The sequence below is a fragment of the Centropristis striata genome, chromosome 6, assembly GCF_030273125.1.
Source record: "Centropristis striata isolate RG_2023a ecotype Rhode Island chromosome 6, C.striata_1.0, whole genome shotgun sequence".
In the NCBI taxonomy this organism is placed as follows: Eukaryota; Metazoa; Chordata; class Actinopteri; order Perciformes; family Serranidae; genus Centropristis; species Centropristis striata.
This window is the reverse complement of record NC_081522.1, coordinates 32,954,814-32,970,459: the sequence shown is the minus strand read 5'-3', so window position 1 is coordinate 32,970,459 and position 15,646 is coordinate 32,954,814. Positions and strand designations below refer to the sequence as shown.

Below are 15,646 nucleotides of genomic sequence, written 5' to 3'. Positions count from 1 at the left end.
GCACACCCACATGCCTTACAGAGATTGTTATGCTCGGTGAATAGCTCCTTATTCTATAACCCCATGATGTAAATCCTTTTAGAGAGAATCTTGAGGTTTCTCGGAGGGAAGTGTGTGATATCTCAAGATTTGGCTGTAGGTTGTGTTGCTGCCTGGGCGCCATGCCAGGCCAGTGGTACAGTTTTATTGTTGTGGTGCAAAATAGCTTTTTGCTTTGAATGGGAACAAGGTAAGACGCTGGCCACAAGATTATAAGGATTATAGTGCAAACCCACGTACACATAACGCAGGACTGGAAAAGAGAGACCAGACATTTACAGTATATCTGGTTCATACACTGAACTCCATGCCTGCAAACTTGTCGCCCTTCTGTGAAAATGTACTGTTTTGAAGATTAAAAGAACTACTCATTAGAATAGGGAAATCAAGTTCAGTCAACAGTCTTCTTCCAGTTCTGCTCACCTGGCCAATATAGGTTTTAAAATGTAAAAGTCATGGCTAGAGGTGGATTAACACCTCAAGGAACTAAGCGTCCTTGCCTTGAATAGCTTGTCAGGTTGTTGGTGACTAAACTGTCCAACCCAATCTAGTTTAACTTAATAAGGAGGGTGGGTGAACACCCATCAGGACGAAAAAATAAGACTTGTCAAAGGGTGGATGGGCTCATCAAGAGTCAACGGCCATCCACATGTGGAGAGGAGATGACACCACCAGATGATCTCGTCTATTGAAACACTTATGATGATTACACCAGACAACCAAATTCCAGATCGGTTCTGGCCCAAGTTAACAACAGCCGTTCCTCCATTGCATCGCAGGATGGAATAAAAAAACTGGCTCTCGAATATAGCAATTTGGACGAATATGACACCAGATAATGCAACAAGAACTGCAGAAGATCAATCAAAATGGAAAGAACTGGTGAAAAACATCATAGTGCACCTACGGCCACTATGATGATGATGATGATGGTGATTATTATTCTGTCCTCACAATTGCGTATCTAAGCAAGACTAGACAGATAGCGAACAAAAACTCCAATAAACTTTGTACTTGAGAAGGTGTGGCTTTACTGATGTTGTTTCTGTAAAATTGAAGCATACAATACAAACAAATATATCTATTTACTGCGTACACTGCATACTATAAACAGACACAATGACAATGTAAACATTTACAGCTACAAATTTCTAATTTACTTATCGTGACAGACGAAACAATCACTTTTTAACTGTCTAGATTCTAACAACATGTCTAAAAGTTTAACATATGACCAGTATCATACATTTATCAGAAAAGGAACAAATATTTTGCTTACTTACGGACAAATCCACTCCAAGGCTTAAACTTAAGGGAATACTGGTTTGCATGCACACACTAGGCTGCTCCTAAGTCAATTGAAAAACCGCATGGCTTAAAAGTGAGACTTAAGGAAAACGAAACTTTGTCCACTAGGTGGTAGCAACTGGATAGATCACCGAACAGAGGTCAGCACAATGATGATGATGATGATGATGGTGATGATGGTGGTTAGGGTTAGGGTTGGCTACAATCATGACTTTGTGGACAACAAGATTTTCTCTGCATCCATCTCATGACTATGAGTCACTTATTAAGATCAGGATCCTGCTGACTATCTATGGCGGTCAATGTTTTTAATTGTAAATATCTGAAGAAAAGATGGAGAAGATGGGCCCATCTATGGTTCAAACCAAAAGGAGAGGGAAGATCATCTGCGTCCATCATTTTGCCAAGACCTGTTTGGATTCGGGGCTCGGTGGTGTAGTGGTTAGCACTATCCAAGGATCCACTCTGGCCTGCGGCTCTTCTGTGTGGAGTTTGCATGTCAGCGTTGGGTCTCACGCAGGTGCTGAAAATAGTAAAACCTTTATTTTGACGGGTCCCTGACAATCAGTAATGTGTGTTTATTTTGTGTCTGTCTGTGTGTAAAGGTGTGGCAGTGTGGTGGCAGCGTGGAGGTCCTACCCTGTTCGAGGATCGCGCATATCGAGCGGGCCCACAAACCCTACACAGAGAACCTGACGGCCAATGTGCGTCGTAATGCTCTGAGGGTGGCCGAGGTCTGGATGGACCAGTACAAGAGTCACGTCTACATGGCCTGGAATGTCCCACTGCAGGTAAACAGGCAGGACACGTGTTTGACACTATAATTGTTTACTGTATATTTCACCGTTGCCCGGAAGCTTGTTACTGTACACTTTGAGCAACATGTGCATGCACAATTTATTAGTAATTTTTTCTATACATATTTGTCAGCAGTAGCCCAAAGTTCAAGGTCCGCAGTTGAAAGATGCCACCTAAAACGTTTCTTTTTTTTTTTTTTGAATGACAATAAAGCATTTCTTATTCTGATACTAAAATGTAAACTCAAATGTCTTTGTATTTTTTTTGTATTTCGCTTTCTAGAAGTCAGGAATAGACATTGGTAACATTACTGAGAGAAAAGCCTTGCGGTCCAGACTCCAGTGCCGACCCTTCAGCTGGTTCCTCTCCAACATCTACCCTGAGCTCCGGTCCTACAGCAATACAGTCGCGTACGGAGTGGTGAGTTCATTTTTTCCCTTAGTTCACAGGATTTTTAAAACATTTCCTATCTGCAGGAAATTTTGAGAGTACAACACCATTAAAAGACACTTCTTTAGCTCCAAGAATTAATATACCCGTGTTGTGTGAGTTTGTTCGTACCGGGTCTTCAGAACTGCCTTAGTTCTTTGTGGCATAGATTCAAAAAGGTGCTGGAAACATTCCATAGATATTTTGGTCCATATTAGGGTTGTCACGATACTAAAATTTTCAACTCGATACCGATACTCAGGAAAATATTCGATACTCGATATCATTTTCGATACCACAAGGATAAAAACAAAGACCCTGAAATTTAACAGAATTTTTTTTTTATTAACAAGAAAAATGCAACATGTTAAAATTAACAGAACCACAGGTTAAATATTTATAATAAATAACAATTGCGCAAAAAGAAATTGCAACTATGATAACAAGCTTCAGGTCTGAGGTAGTGCAAAAATAAATAAATACTATAAACAATAACAATTAGAACAATATTTTGAGGTTGTATGCTGTGCACAATATTAGGAAAGCTTGATAAAAAAGAGGTAGAGTAGGCTGACGCAGTGTCAGCCTACTCTACCTCTAACGTTTTAGTATCGATACTTTTGACAACCCTAGTCCATATTGACATGATGTCATCACGCAGTTGCTACAGATTTGTCAGCTGCGCATCCACGATGACTGTGGAAGCTGTTGGAGTACAGTGAACTCTTGTCATTGTTGGGACCACAGGTATGCCACAGATGGACTTTGCTCATTTGTACATACTGGACTGGTTTGAATGTAAAGGAAATAGCATTCTGGATCCCTTCATTTTCCAACAGAGGACACAATCCCCCAAATTCAGCCTGAGGATCGAGTTCCATTTTACTGCACCAGGTGTGATTTCCTCATTGGTCGAAAATACCTCTGTCACCGCAAGTCTCACGGGTTATAAAACTCTCTCTTCATTCCTTCACTCTCTTTTCTCGGTTGTCTGCCTGAGGGACACACAGTCCTCAGAAGAACGGGTCTGGCCTCACCAGGCACCAACCACCAGGGTCTGCAGCTACGCTACTCTCCCAACTGCTCTCTGATTTTCCTCCTAATGACTTATTCGGACATACCCACACCAAACCTTTTCCCTTTAAGCTGAAAAGGTCTCATTCTTTCAGCTTTATTGAGTCTGCATGGCCTGAACTCTGTCACTGAAGAGGAAAAAGAGTTGGGGGGTATGATTTGACTTTGATATTAAACGGGATTAAGTCTCCAGCTCTGAAAACAGCCTCCATGTCATCTCTTGTCTTTGTGTTGTCTGTAAACATGTCAAGCACACTGCAAGCTGGATGGAGTTGTTGACACTACTGAGCATGTGCGGGGGCTCGGCTCTCAGTGCGTGAGATGAAAGCGTTGCCACTGTGACATCTGAGAGATGTAGATATGAAGTTTACATATTTGACAAAAACAGAGCAGGAGAAGGCAGTTGGAGAGTGTTCCAGTGTAGCAGCATCTGTCTATGTTGTATTTTACTCATCTGCTGGAGGAATCCACAGCTCACGCAAAGTTTTTACTGCAAGATGATATACAGTATTTGCCATGTTGGCGATTTCCGTTGAGGATATGACAAGGAGTGGCTGCTTCTGTAAGAGGCATAGATGCTGGAACTGTATTTGTTAAATAATATTTGACCAACATGCATAAAGTTGACTAAGAGAGAGAAGTCATTAAAAGTGTGAATCCCCAGAGGCCCCACGATACGATTTTGTCACGATACTTGAGACACGATACGTTATTATTGTGTTTTTAAGCATTTTGCGATATGGTGAGTATTGCGATTCAATTTCTTGCGATTTAACTGTTTAATTGCATTTTGTGTCCACATAATTCAATTCTATCAAGAGTTGTTTTGTCAAATAAGAGAAAATTCTCAGTCTATTCATCTCACTTCAGTCTTTTTATTATAAAATCATTATCAAGAAAACCATGGTAACTGTCTAGATATCAGCTCTTACATTAAACTCTTGTGAGCTATATTTGTTGTTACCATTATATTTGTCAAAATGAATGTACCTTTAGTTGTACCAGGCATTAAAATTAACAATAACTTGAAGAAAACAAGGTGGTCTAATAATATTTTTTTTCCATGACTGTATGTATTTTTACATTTTTGTAAGATGCTTCAATCTGAACTGAGAAAAATAAGCCTGCAAACACCTCTACAGTAGAACAGATAGAACTATGTAAATTGTTCACTGTTTATGTAACTAAGTAGATACAACATGTGAATGAAACAGCTTGGTGTGTGGTTAATGGTCCATGTCAAGAGTGAGCATCACTTCCTGACTCCAGCTCCTACTTGAATCAAGAAAGACTAAAAAAAACATGATGTAATTTAACAGATAACATGAGAGGCGTATAAGAGAATACTGGAATATCACAAGAGATGATATGTGATGATTGAAACTAATGAACTGTGATCATTTCACCAGGTGATATGATATAATTTGGTCTTGATAGAGAGTCTTTGATGAGCTGATGGGAAGGCGGAGGGACACATTTAACAGTAGCCTGAGATTGTGTTAAGTGAGAAGAATAGTGCTGTAATTTTTTCACCTGTTTTATTTCACTCTCATTTTTCTAGTTGAAGAACAATCTGAAAGACAACCTCTGTTTGGACAAAGGACCCGACACTGACAATGTTCCCATCATGTACCTCTGTCACGGTACGTCACCGCAGGTCAGTGTGCTCTCATTCTTCTCTCTTATTCAATTCTGTTCTGTATCTTCAAAAACATGAAAAAAGAAGAAAAAATAGCTCATAGATAGATCTTAGGAGTGGTTGTCATCCAGTGGTGGAATGTAACCAAGTACATTTACTCAAGTTCTGTACTTAAGTACAATTTTGAGGTACTTGTATTTCCATTTTATGTAACTTTATACTTCTACTTCACTACATTTTGAGCCAAATATTGAACTTTTTACTCCACTACATTTAGCTGACAGCTTTAGTTACTTTTCAGGTCGAGATTTAATAATAATAATAATAATAATAATACATTTTATTTGGAGGCGCCTTTCTTGGCACTCAAGGACACCGTACAAAAAAGATAGAAAAGATTCAGCAATAAAATACAATAAAATACACAGAATTAATAACAATACAATACAAAAGATAGATTGGACAGGGTAATTATGATCAGAGGGAATAAGCAGCATTTAACATTAAAACATGATACATTTCAAGTGATTTGACTTTTTTTTGATAAATGAAATCTCATAACAGTTAATTAAGTAGTTAAAATGAGCCCTTGCCATGAGAGAATTAACAGAAATAAATAAATCAATTCTAATAATTAGGGCCGGGACTTTAACGCGTTAATTAAGATTAATTAATTCCACAAAAATTAACGCGTTAAAAAAATTGACGCATTTTAATCACACTTATTTTTGCAACGCGGAACGATTCTCACAGGATGAGTTTCAGGCGGACCGATTATACTGGAGCACCAACTAGCGTTCATGAGTTCAGACAACAACAAACCACAGTGAACATGAAGGAAGAAGCTGATGAGAGCACTTTGGTTGGTTTTAGAAATGTTCTAAATATGCTATTGCTACACTTAATGGCAAAAATTGCACTGGTCTGTTGGACAATGGTATACTAAAAATCCATGTGAAAAAAATTACTTCTCACTGTTCTCATGTCAAATATTTATATGCGATTAAAATGTGATTAATTTCGATTAATTAATTACAAAGCCTCTAAGTAATTCGATTTTTTTTTTATCAAGTCCCGGCCCTACTAATAATACAATAATATATTTAGAATATATACAACAAGTTGAGTGGCCTCATTCTGCATAACGAGTACTTTTACTTTTGATACTTTAAGTACATTTTGATGCTGATACTTTTGTACTTTTACTTAAGTAAGTTTTGAATGCAGGTCTTTTACTTGTAATGGAGTAATTTCACAGTGTGGTCTTAGTACTTTTACTTAAGGGATCTGAATGCTTCTTCCCCCATTGGTTATTTTAAATGAGCCATATAGAGAAAGAGAGACCATTAAATAAAGCTCCAATATAACAGAAATTTGTGAGTGATATTGCTTTTTATCCAAACAACAACGAAAATTCTGTATAAAAATACATAATGTATGTTGTATTAATGTTAAGGGGCTACACCTATTGGTCCATAAATGGAGGCATTAAAACACACTTTAAACACCAATGGAGTGTGACTCTGCATTTTCACTTTTTACCACTTTGAAATAGTCAATAGGCATTACTGTGCATTATATCCCAACTGCCATTAAGTAGTTTGCACATTCAGAGTTGATTCCCGGCATCTACTAGAGCTGTCTAATGACACTCACAGCCTCACCCTTATTGTGCAGTTAATAGCCTTGATGTTGGAAGCATCCAACTTTCTATCTGGGTCATACTCCGCAATACAGCTTTAGCTGCTCACTTCTGTTTCTTTGCCTTCTATATTTCATCTCTCCTGGAGACAGCATAATCTGCAGGTGTTGGTAAAGAAATTATTTGTAGAAGTGCATTAATATCTCCCTGACTGTATTTTTTCTTAACACAAGAAATGGACATGGAAGGGATCACAGTGAAAGGTCTTTAGCGTATTCTTTTTACAATAAATTGTTTTATTTGGATTGTGCTGAGAGTAAATTATTTAGATTTAGAATGGTTTATTTGTCATTGCATATCACTACATGACAAAGATGATATCACTTAGCAGGATCAGAAAGGAAGATAAAAAGTGACAGAGTCAGCATCAATAAATAATAAATATATATGGAGTAAAATACAAAAGTCAATTAAAAAAGCGCATTATAGTGCATATCAACCAGGCAGCAACCTCCGGGTCTGAGCAGGGAGGCAAACCAGGAAGTGCCTTAAGCTGCATTTTATCGAAAATTCCAACAGGGGGCGCTGACTGTTGCAGAAGCATTTGGGTCCATTCATTTCAGTACAAAATAAGAAAACTTGTCACTTGATTTATTACCTCAGAATTTTTTTCTAGGACAGGTCTCAATCGATAGTAAAAAAATCTTCTTCTTCCAATACCCGATATCTTCCAAGACAATTTGATGTTAATAGTTAAAATAGAAGATAAAGAATCGTATGATTTGGGGCGAAGATACCTTAGATTGACAGATGGCTAACAAGGCGGGCCGTCATCAGGAGAGAAGCAGAACAAAGCGTATCCACAGCAACGTGTCAATAAAGTTAACGTTGTATATTATTTAAAAAAAAGGAGGTTTACCGGTTTGGTCTCATAGCTTTGACCCTTTCACTGTATTTCACTTAATGTTTATTAGAACATTTTGTTCATTAAAAATGTCTTGTTCAGCGTTTGGTTGGACTAACTGACACTCCAAGGAGTCGCTGTTCAGTTGTCTAAGGTAAGTAATGTTGTTTTTGTTTTTTGCTAGCCAAAACTAACATCCCAGTTAATGCTCCAGCTAATGCTAACATGAATTAGCAGCCACTTCTCTCAGTCAGGTTGAGGTGTAGAGAGGCGTGTAGTCAGTGATCAGATCCCTCTCGCTGCTCCACAGTCCAAATATGGTCTGCTCCCCGTATCGGAAACAAGATGGCGACGAGTGTAACGCTGAACTCGATGCCTCAAACGGGCCACAAACCAATGGGTGATGTCACAGTCACTATGTCCATTATTAATACAGTCTGTGATATCAACACAGTGAAGTTCAGTCCAGCTTAGCTTAGCCTTTTAGCAGGTCACGTATGGCCCTGGGAAAGAAGCTGTATTTCATGCGGTTCGCTGTACCCTCATGACCCTAAGCCCGCCTGAGGGTAGGGTGTAAAAAGCCTATGACCAGGGTGAGTAGGGTCCCCTCTGATACTTGCTGCACTTCTCTGCAGTCATTTTGTTTCACATTTACAAAAGAAATGTAGTGAATAGGACAGGAAGACAGGAGGTAAAAGTATTCAGCATGTAGATGAAGCAGATTTCCCTCAGTCCCAGGCAGGACTGCTCACAGTAAGGCCTGGGGGGCAATTTTATTCCCGTCTTCTGGGATGAAGAGTGGTGCAGTGGTGTAGTATCCATCTGGCCTATATGAGGCTAATTTGTTAAATCTGCCGCATGGAGTTATTTTGAGATATTAAAAGCAGAACAAATGAACAGATAATATGTTGGCTCATGTTTATGCAGGAATTTCATCTTGCCGAAAAGAAAAAATGACTTGTAGCAAGATACTTTGACATGTCTCCAAATAACGGGTATTTTGGGGCTTTACAAGTCACATAGCAGCAGAATATCATTGCACAGTGCAGGATCAGTAAAAGGAACTAATCACTTCATAGACTGGAGATATTTGGGCTTTTAGAATCATTGGTGCATATATATACACATTATGCAGCACATAAAATGATGGTTGAATGGTGATTATCTATCTTATACCTGCTGCAGTAATCACAATTAGTGAATGTTGGTATATAATGAATTAATCCATAATCTGTTAATGGATATTTTCCCCCATATTCATGCAGAAATGACCCCTCTTTGCATTAGCCTAATGATATTTCAGGTCTGAGTGACTATCCATGCTCAAACTTACGGTACTTAAGGTAAAAACAAACAAACAAGCAAATTGCCCACTCCCAAAGCTGGTTTATTGGTTTTTTAAATCAATGGCGAATACCATGAATATATCATGTTAAGGTTGTTCTCAGACATCAGAGAGAAGCAGCCTGAGGATGCAGAGCGAAAAACAGCAGGAACCGTTTCATAGCTGACATCAAAGACACAAGTATTCCTGTGGTCTTCTATCACACCTTTATCACTTCTATTCTTTATTCATGTGGAGGATCTTTTATCATGTTTCTCCTCCCAGCCATTCTTATCCCCCTCTCACATCCTTTTATTCTGATCTGTCCGGTGCTTGAAATCACCTCTGGGTCCTTCTTTTCTTGACAGAATCCCTCCATTTCTCTCTCTCTCTGTCGTGCTCTCTCTCTCTCTCGCGCTCTCTCTCTCTCTCTCTCTCTCTGTATGTGTCTGGCACATAGACTTATATAATATACATATTTAATACAGTCCTAGCAAATCACATAAATTTGATAGTTCAGATTATTTTTTTACCCATAGTTAATGTAAAACCTGCTGTAGATGATATTTCCACGTAGGAAATGAATGCTGTCACAAAACATATTTAACCACCTAAACAACCCAACCTAAAAATGTTATACCCGTTATATTTATGTGTACATTATATTGACAATGTTAATTTTTGTTGCCATCCATGGCCGTTTCATTTGGAACTACTTTTTCTCAACCTGAGAACTTCTATGTTCCTACGCCAAAGCAGATCAGCCGTGTTGGTCCTAAACAGAACAAAGTCCCACTCATGGCAGTGTCACCAGGTTAAAATAATAACCTTATTTCCACATTTGTATGTGTGAAAGTTCCCCAAATCCTGAACAACATGTAAAAACAGTTGTGTATTATTTTCAATGTGTGTTTAGTCGCTCACTGAAACAGACATGTTCGTACCTGTACTGTCACTTTAAGATGTCGCTGATTACATGAAGTTGATCCTGCGCTCTGCTCACTGCAAGGAGGTAACGTTTTTCTTTGTTGCTCTTTGTTAAGCACTAATGTTGCTTATAGGGCCGGGACTTTAACACGTTAATTCAGATTAACTAATTACACAAAAATTAACGCGTTTAAAAAATTGACGCATCTTAATCACACTTATTTTTGCACCGCGGAACATTTCTCACTGGATGAGTTTCAGGCGGACCGATTATACTGGAGCACCAACTAGCGTTCAACAAACCACAGTGAACATGAAGGAAGAAGCTGATGAGAGCGCTTTGGTTGGCCCCGTGGATGATGGGACATTTTGTTACAAAAAACCAACAGATGGAAGCGTCAATAAGAGCATGGTTGTGTTGCTATGCAACAAGGAATTCACATATCACCGCAGCACATCGAGCCTCGAGTATCACCTCAATGCAAAACATATAGCAGACGTTAGCCCGACTCCGAGTACAAGGACCCACACCCAACCCACACTCCACCAGTTGACTGGTTTGAGGACGTTTGTCCTATATTTCTAAATATGCTATTGCTACACTTAATGGCAAAAATTGCACTGGTCTGTTAGCCTGGCTAACACCAGACCAAATCTCATTGGAGATTAGGTCTGGACACCTTCAATGCATTTCTCCGTAGAGGAGGTGTGGTTTACGATCCTCCGGAGCCGTTTATTGGACGCTTAGAATGTCTATCAAAGCGTCTGTAGGTAGCTCTTAGCCAATCAGATCAGTTATACCAGATGACGTAGTAGAGCAACAGAGATGGATGTTTGTTGTGTGTGTGTGTCTGTGAGAGAGTGTTGCTGCTGCTTTGCTTCTCCAGTTCTCGCTTTCTGCAAGATTATTTATTTTCACGCTTTATTCCCCCTCATGTCATTCAGCCACACATCCACTGATTTTATGGGCAACAAACAAGCTGCTGCGGGTCTCTGGGGGCTCCGCTGTCCCCCGATTCGGAGCGAGATCACCGGCGGTGACCGGCGGTCTCACCGGCTCGGCGCAACGAGCCGCAGAAACCGCCCGTGCGGCGCTAATAGTCCCGCTACCGGTGATCTGGCTACCAGCCGGGGGACAGCGGAGCTGCTGAGAGACCTTTCGCCTTTCAACTTTCGCTCTAAACTATTTAAAACACCATCTACAGCTAAAGAGAGCTTCGCGTCTGCAGCAGCCATGTTGGATCCGGAAAGCTTCCAAGTGCCGAGTAGTACGCGTCATCGTCTCACCGTCCCTCCCCGCTCTGTGATTGGATCCCTAAAACAGGGCTAGACAAATTGCCTAGTTGCCAGACTGCCTGGAGGTTCGAAATCAAATTCGAGCGCGCAAGGCAGTCTGGGTATACCCAGGCTACTGGTCTGTTGGACTTGAACAAAAATAAACAATATTTTTGTTGCTTAAGCTTGTGTATTCAGTCATTATTCAATGGTATACTAAAAATCCATGTGAAAAAAAATACTTCTCACTGTTCTCAGGTCAAATATTTATATGCGATTAATTTCGATTAATTAATTACAAAGCCTCTAATTAATTAGATTCATTTTTTTAATCGAGTCCCGGCACTAGTTGTTTTGCAACTGATGGAAAATGCTGAGGTCCGCAACTAGGATGTCGTTCTGGATTCCACCCTCTCCTTCCAATCCCACAAATCTGTCATTTCTTCCATCTAAAAACATTTCCAGACTCCGACCCTCAATCCTGGACTCTGTGGCTGAGACTCTGTGGCTCCCTGACTAATGTATTGGAGTCCTGTCAGGGGTAAGTAAATTCATGAGCAGGCTCCAGAATATACAAAACTCTGCTGCCCGTGTTCTCACCCGGTCAAGGCCCTGGCAGCACATCACCCCTACTCTCATCCATCTACACTGGCTCCTCAAGTCACACATCTATTACAAACTCCTTCTCCTGACCGACAAATCCCCTATCTTTCAGTTGATGTGAAGCGTCCTTGGGTTTCTTGAAAGGCAGCATATAAATGTATAAAGTTATTATTCTTTTTATTAGTGCGCTTAAGCATAGGAAGTTCTACAGTTGAGAAAAAGTAGTGCCAATGACATGGGTGACACATAAAGGGGTATAACAATTTTAGGGTGGGTGTTATTGTAATTTTTTTTAATTTAACATATACAAATATTATTTTGATAACCACAAAGCAAACAAAGTTTCACACAACCCCTGTCATCTCTGGCGTCGCCCTAAGGGGGGCCTGGACCCCAGGTTGGGAACCCCTGGTTTAGGTGGCAAAAAATTAGTTTTGTCTGTCTGCACGTTCACAGTTGACCATCATTTACTGCAGGTAATACATTGACTCTACCATATTAAAAGAACCCACTTCAAAAATATTTTGGTTTTATATTGCACATGATATTTTAACAGTGCACATATCTATAACTAACTATAAAGTGAGGAATATATGTGTGTGTTTGTGTCTGAGTGTGTCCTTCACATATCTCGACAGCAGTTCATGCAATCACATTTGTCAGGTGTATTGCTGGGTGGTGTGTGTTGTGGATTGCCGACTCTGGTGTAATTTGGACTTGTGATGTGTTAAATATTTATAACTTTAGAATAAACAAGAGAACAGCGCTCTGTGTACCAGCTGAGGGGAGCAGTGGGGGAGGGGTGCAGCACTCTGCAGGAACAACACCTCTGTCCACAGCAGGCCTCTACATACAGGTCCCAGCTCATTGACTGCACTTCACTTTTTGTCAATAAGCTAACATGCTCAATACTAACTTCCACTAAAAATATTACCATTGGCAAAATACACACATTAATTAAATCCATGCTCTAGTTCATAACTGCGTTACTTACAGTACAGTAGTAACTTTAGTCTCTTGTTGATCCTGAGCTTGTTGATGAGAAAACAGGTATCGGCAAGAAAAGACGATGTTGTAAAGGTGTCAGGTTCGTAGATTGGAAGCCCAAGAGTAAACACACACCGGAGAAAAAAGACTGGTCTCAATGAAGGCTTCTTATCTAGGTCACAGGTAAAGTTATGCAGTTCTGGACTTAGACTGACATCACTCTTGCAGGATCCCAGTCAGAATGAGCCCAGATTTCTGTAATAATTCACATTTAATCCTCAACAGAAGTTGGACTTACACGCAACCAAATTCTATTGGCCAGTTACCTATGATGTGGACAGACCAACAGCTGTCCAAGTCTCATTCAAAGATTGTGATACACAATGTGAGTGTGTGTGTTGTTCCTACAGGCGCGTATCTGCACTGAACAAAAATATAAGCATCACACTTTTGTTTTTGCTCCCATTTTTCATGACCTGAACTCAAAGATCTAAAACTTTTTCTATCTACTCAAAATAACCATTTCTCTCAAAGATTGTTTACAAATCTGTCTAAATCTATGATAGTGAGCACTTCTCCTTTGCCGAGACAATCCATCCCACCTCACAGGTGTGGCATATCAAGATGCTGATTAGACAGCATGATTATTGCACAGATGTGCCTTAAAGGCCACTCTAAAATGTGCAGTTTTGCTTTATTATAACTTCTGTGGAAAGTTATCATGTTAAAAGTGTTTTTTATTTGAAGTCTTTCATCCAGTCATTGAAGTTATGGAAGCCAATAGCCAAAATAGTTAGAGTATCTTTATCCAACACTCACTGCTGTCGTCCCTGAAGTGAAACCTCCAGACCTGCTGTTGGGTTCCCATCTGCTTGGCCATCCGTTGCCTCTGCCGTTGCCTGGGAGCATAACGGGCAGCGGGAGTTTCTGTCATGTTAGTGCCCTAAAGTTACAGGCAGACTCAACATGGCACAACAACCTGAGGGAGTCCACTGAAGTTTCCCCCCTGTAGTGGTGCTCCAGCCAGGAGGCTAAATGCACTTCTTCTTTCATGTGATGAGGGTTTGATGTTGAATGAAATGATTTCCCTTTGAGCAGTTGATTGCCCCGAGCATCTCCCTGTTGCTTTAAATCATTCATTTGATAACTTAGTCATGTGCTTCACGTCACGACCAGCCAAAAGGCTATCTCTGCATTTTTAAATATTTTTTCATTTTTTCATTCCATACTCATTATTTAGGCTTAATATCTCCAGTTGGTGTTTATTTATTAATAAATGTCGCTTTTAACCCTAATAAGGTGTCAATATATATTAATATTTCTTTGCCAGAAGGGCCACGTATAAAAAAAAGAACTTCAGTTACTGTTACGGCCAGCATAAAGTTTAATTCTAAGAGTTATACTGCCACATAGAAAAGCCAAGTTATTTCATTGTTTTACAGTAAGTAAATGTCCAATACAGGCTATATGACACCATATCATTATGTTTTCCATCCCCTGGCTGTGCACACATTCTTGTATTTTTTTTTCATGTATTGTACTCTATTCATCACATACAACATAAAACTAGAGAAGAATCAGTCAGGAAGAATAAGGAGAGATAAATTGTCAGTGGCCACCACATGCAAAGCCATTCTGTTTTAGGGGGTTGTCCTGGTTTTGTCTCTCCATTGCAGCCATTAGCCATGTTTCCATTAGGGAAAATCTCAGGCCACGCCCTCTCAAATGTCCACTCACTCAGCGTGTCTCCATTACAAAAAAAGGCCCCAGAGGGATTTACGAGACTCCGGAGGTGACGGATGGTTTTCGATCGTCGCATAATAGTTTAGCGACAGTTTCGACCTTGAGGTCACATACGCAACGGATTAAACACGGGAGACACAACTGTGGCCGCTGTCGCTAACTGTGCACAACGTCTGCCGCTGATCATAAACAAACCAGCATGGCTAATTATGCACAGCATCACAATTGATCATAAAGAAACGGGCATGCTAACTGTACACAAAGTGTTCACTGCTGATCGTGAATTTACCGGCATCGCTAACTGTGCACAGAGTGTCCGGTGCTTGTTGTAAACAAATAGAGATTGCTAAGTGAACACTTCCTGCAGCACCACATGCACACTGTACTGCTACAGAGCTAACCGTTAGCCTATTAGCACTGTAATACTGTGCACCTCGTTCCGCGATGCCGGACTGCTCTATGGAAGGGCAGAAAATCACGCCTTTGCGAGATCACTATGAACGCCTTAAGGCGAAAAGCCAGCACAATAAAGCGGGGATTTGCGGGACCACACTGAAAGGGGCTTTTGTGTATTGTCGCTTGTGACCACTCGCTACTTCGCCACCTTTTAGAAATGGCACGTGTTGTCGTGGCGTTGAGCTCTATGTCATATCCTGCTAAGCATTCTATCCAATCAGCAACCAGGCTTTTCCGCCTCATTCCGGGTATTCCACTGTAATGAAAACACCCCTATTGTCACTTGGATTAGCACCAAAGCAGGTGAAACTGACTCACAATCCCTTGTAATTCCTAAATTGACAGAATGATATCCCTGAAGTTTAGCTGACTTGGTGTTACACTGTGAGGATTAAGTGTTCCCTTAATATTTTTGAGCAGTGTATATATGCACCATTAGTTCTGGTAGAAATGAACAATTTGGAATCTTGCAGCAGAAATTGATTTGTAAGAGGCTTA

The 15,646-nt window shown here is 40.1% G+C and overlaps 1 protein-coding gene across 1 annotated transcript in view; it reads left to right on the top strand.

Annotated features, from left to right (window-relative positions):
* Positions 1-15,646, top strand: part of LOC131973822 (polypeptide N-acetylgalactosaminyltransferase 18-like) — a 72,297-nt gene that overhangs the window by 43,586 nt on the left and 13,065 nt on the right. The window contains exons 7-9 of the mRNA XM_059335915.1: positions 1,953-2,138; positions 2,428-2,565; positions 5,210-5,305. Coding sequence (XP_059191898.1) covers positions 1,953-2,138; positions 2,428-2,565; positions 5,210-5,305 — 420 coding nt within the window. The remainder of the gene's footprint in view (positions 1-1,952; positions 2,139-2,427; positions 2,566-5,209; positions 5,306-15,646) is intronic.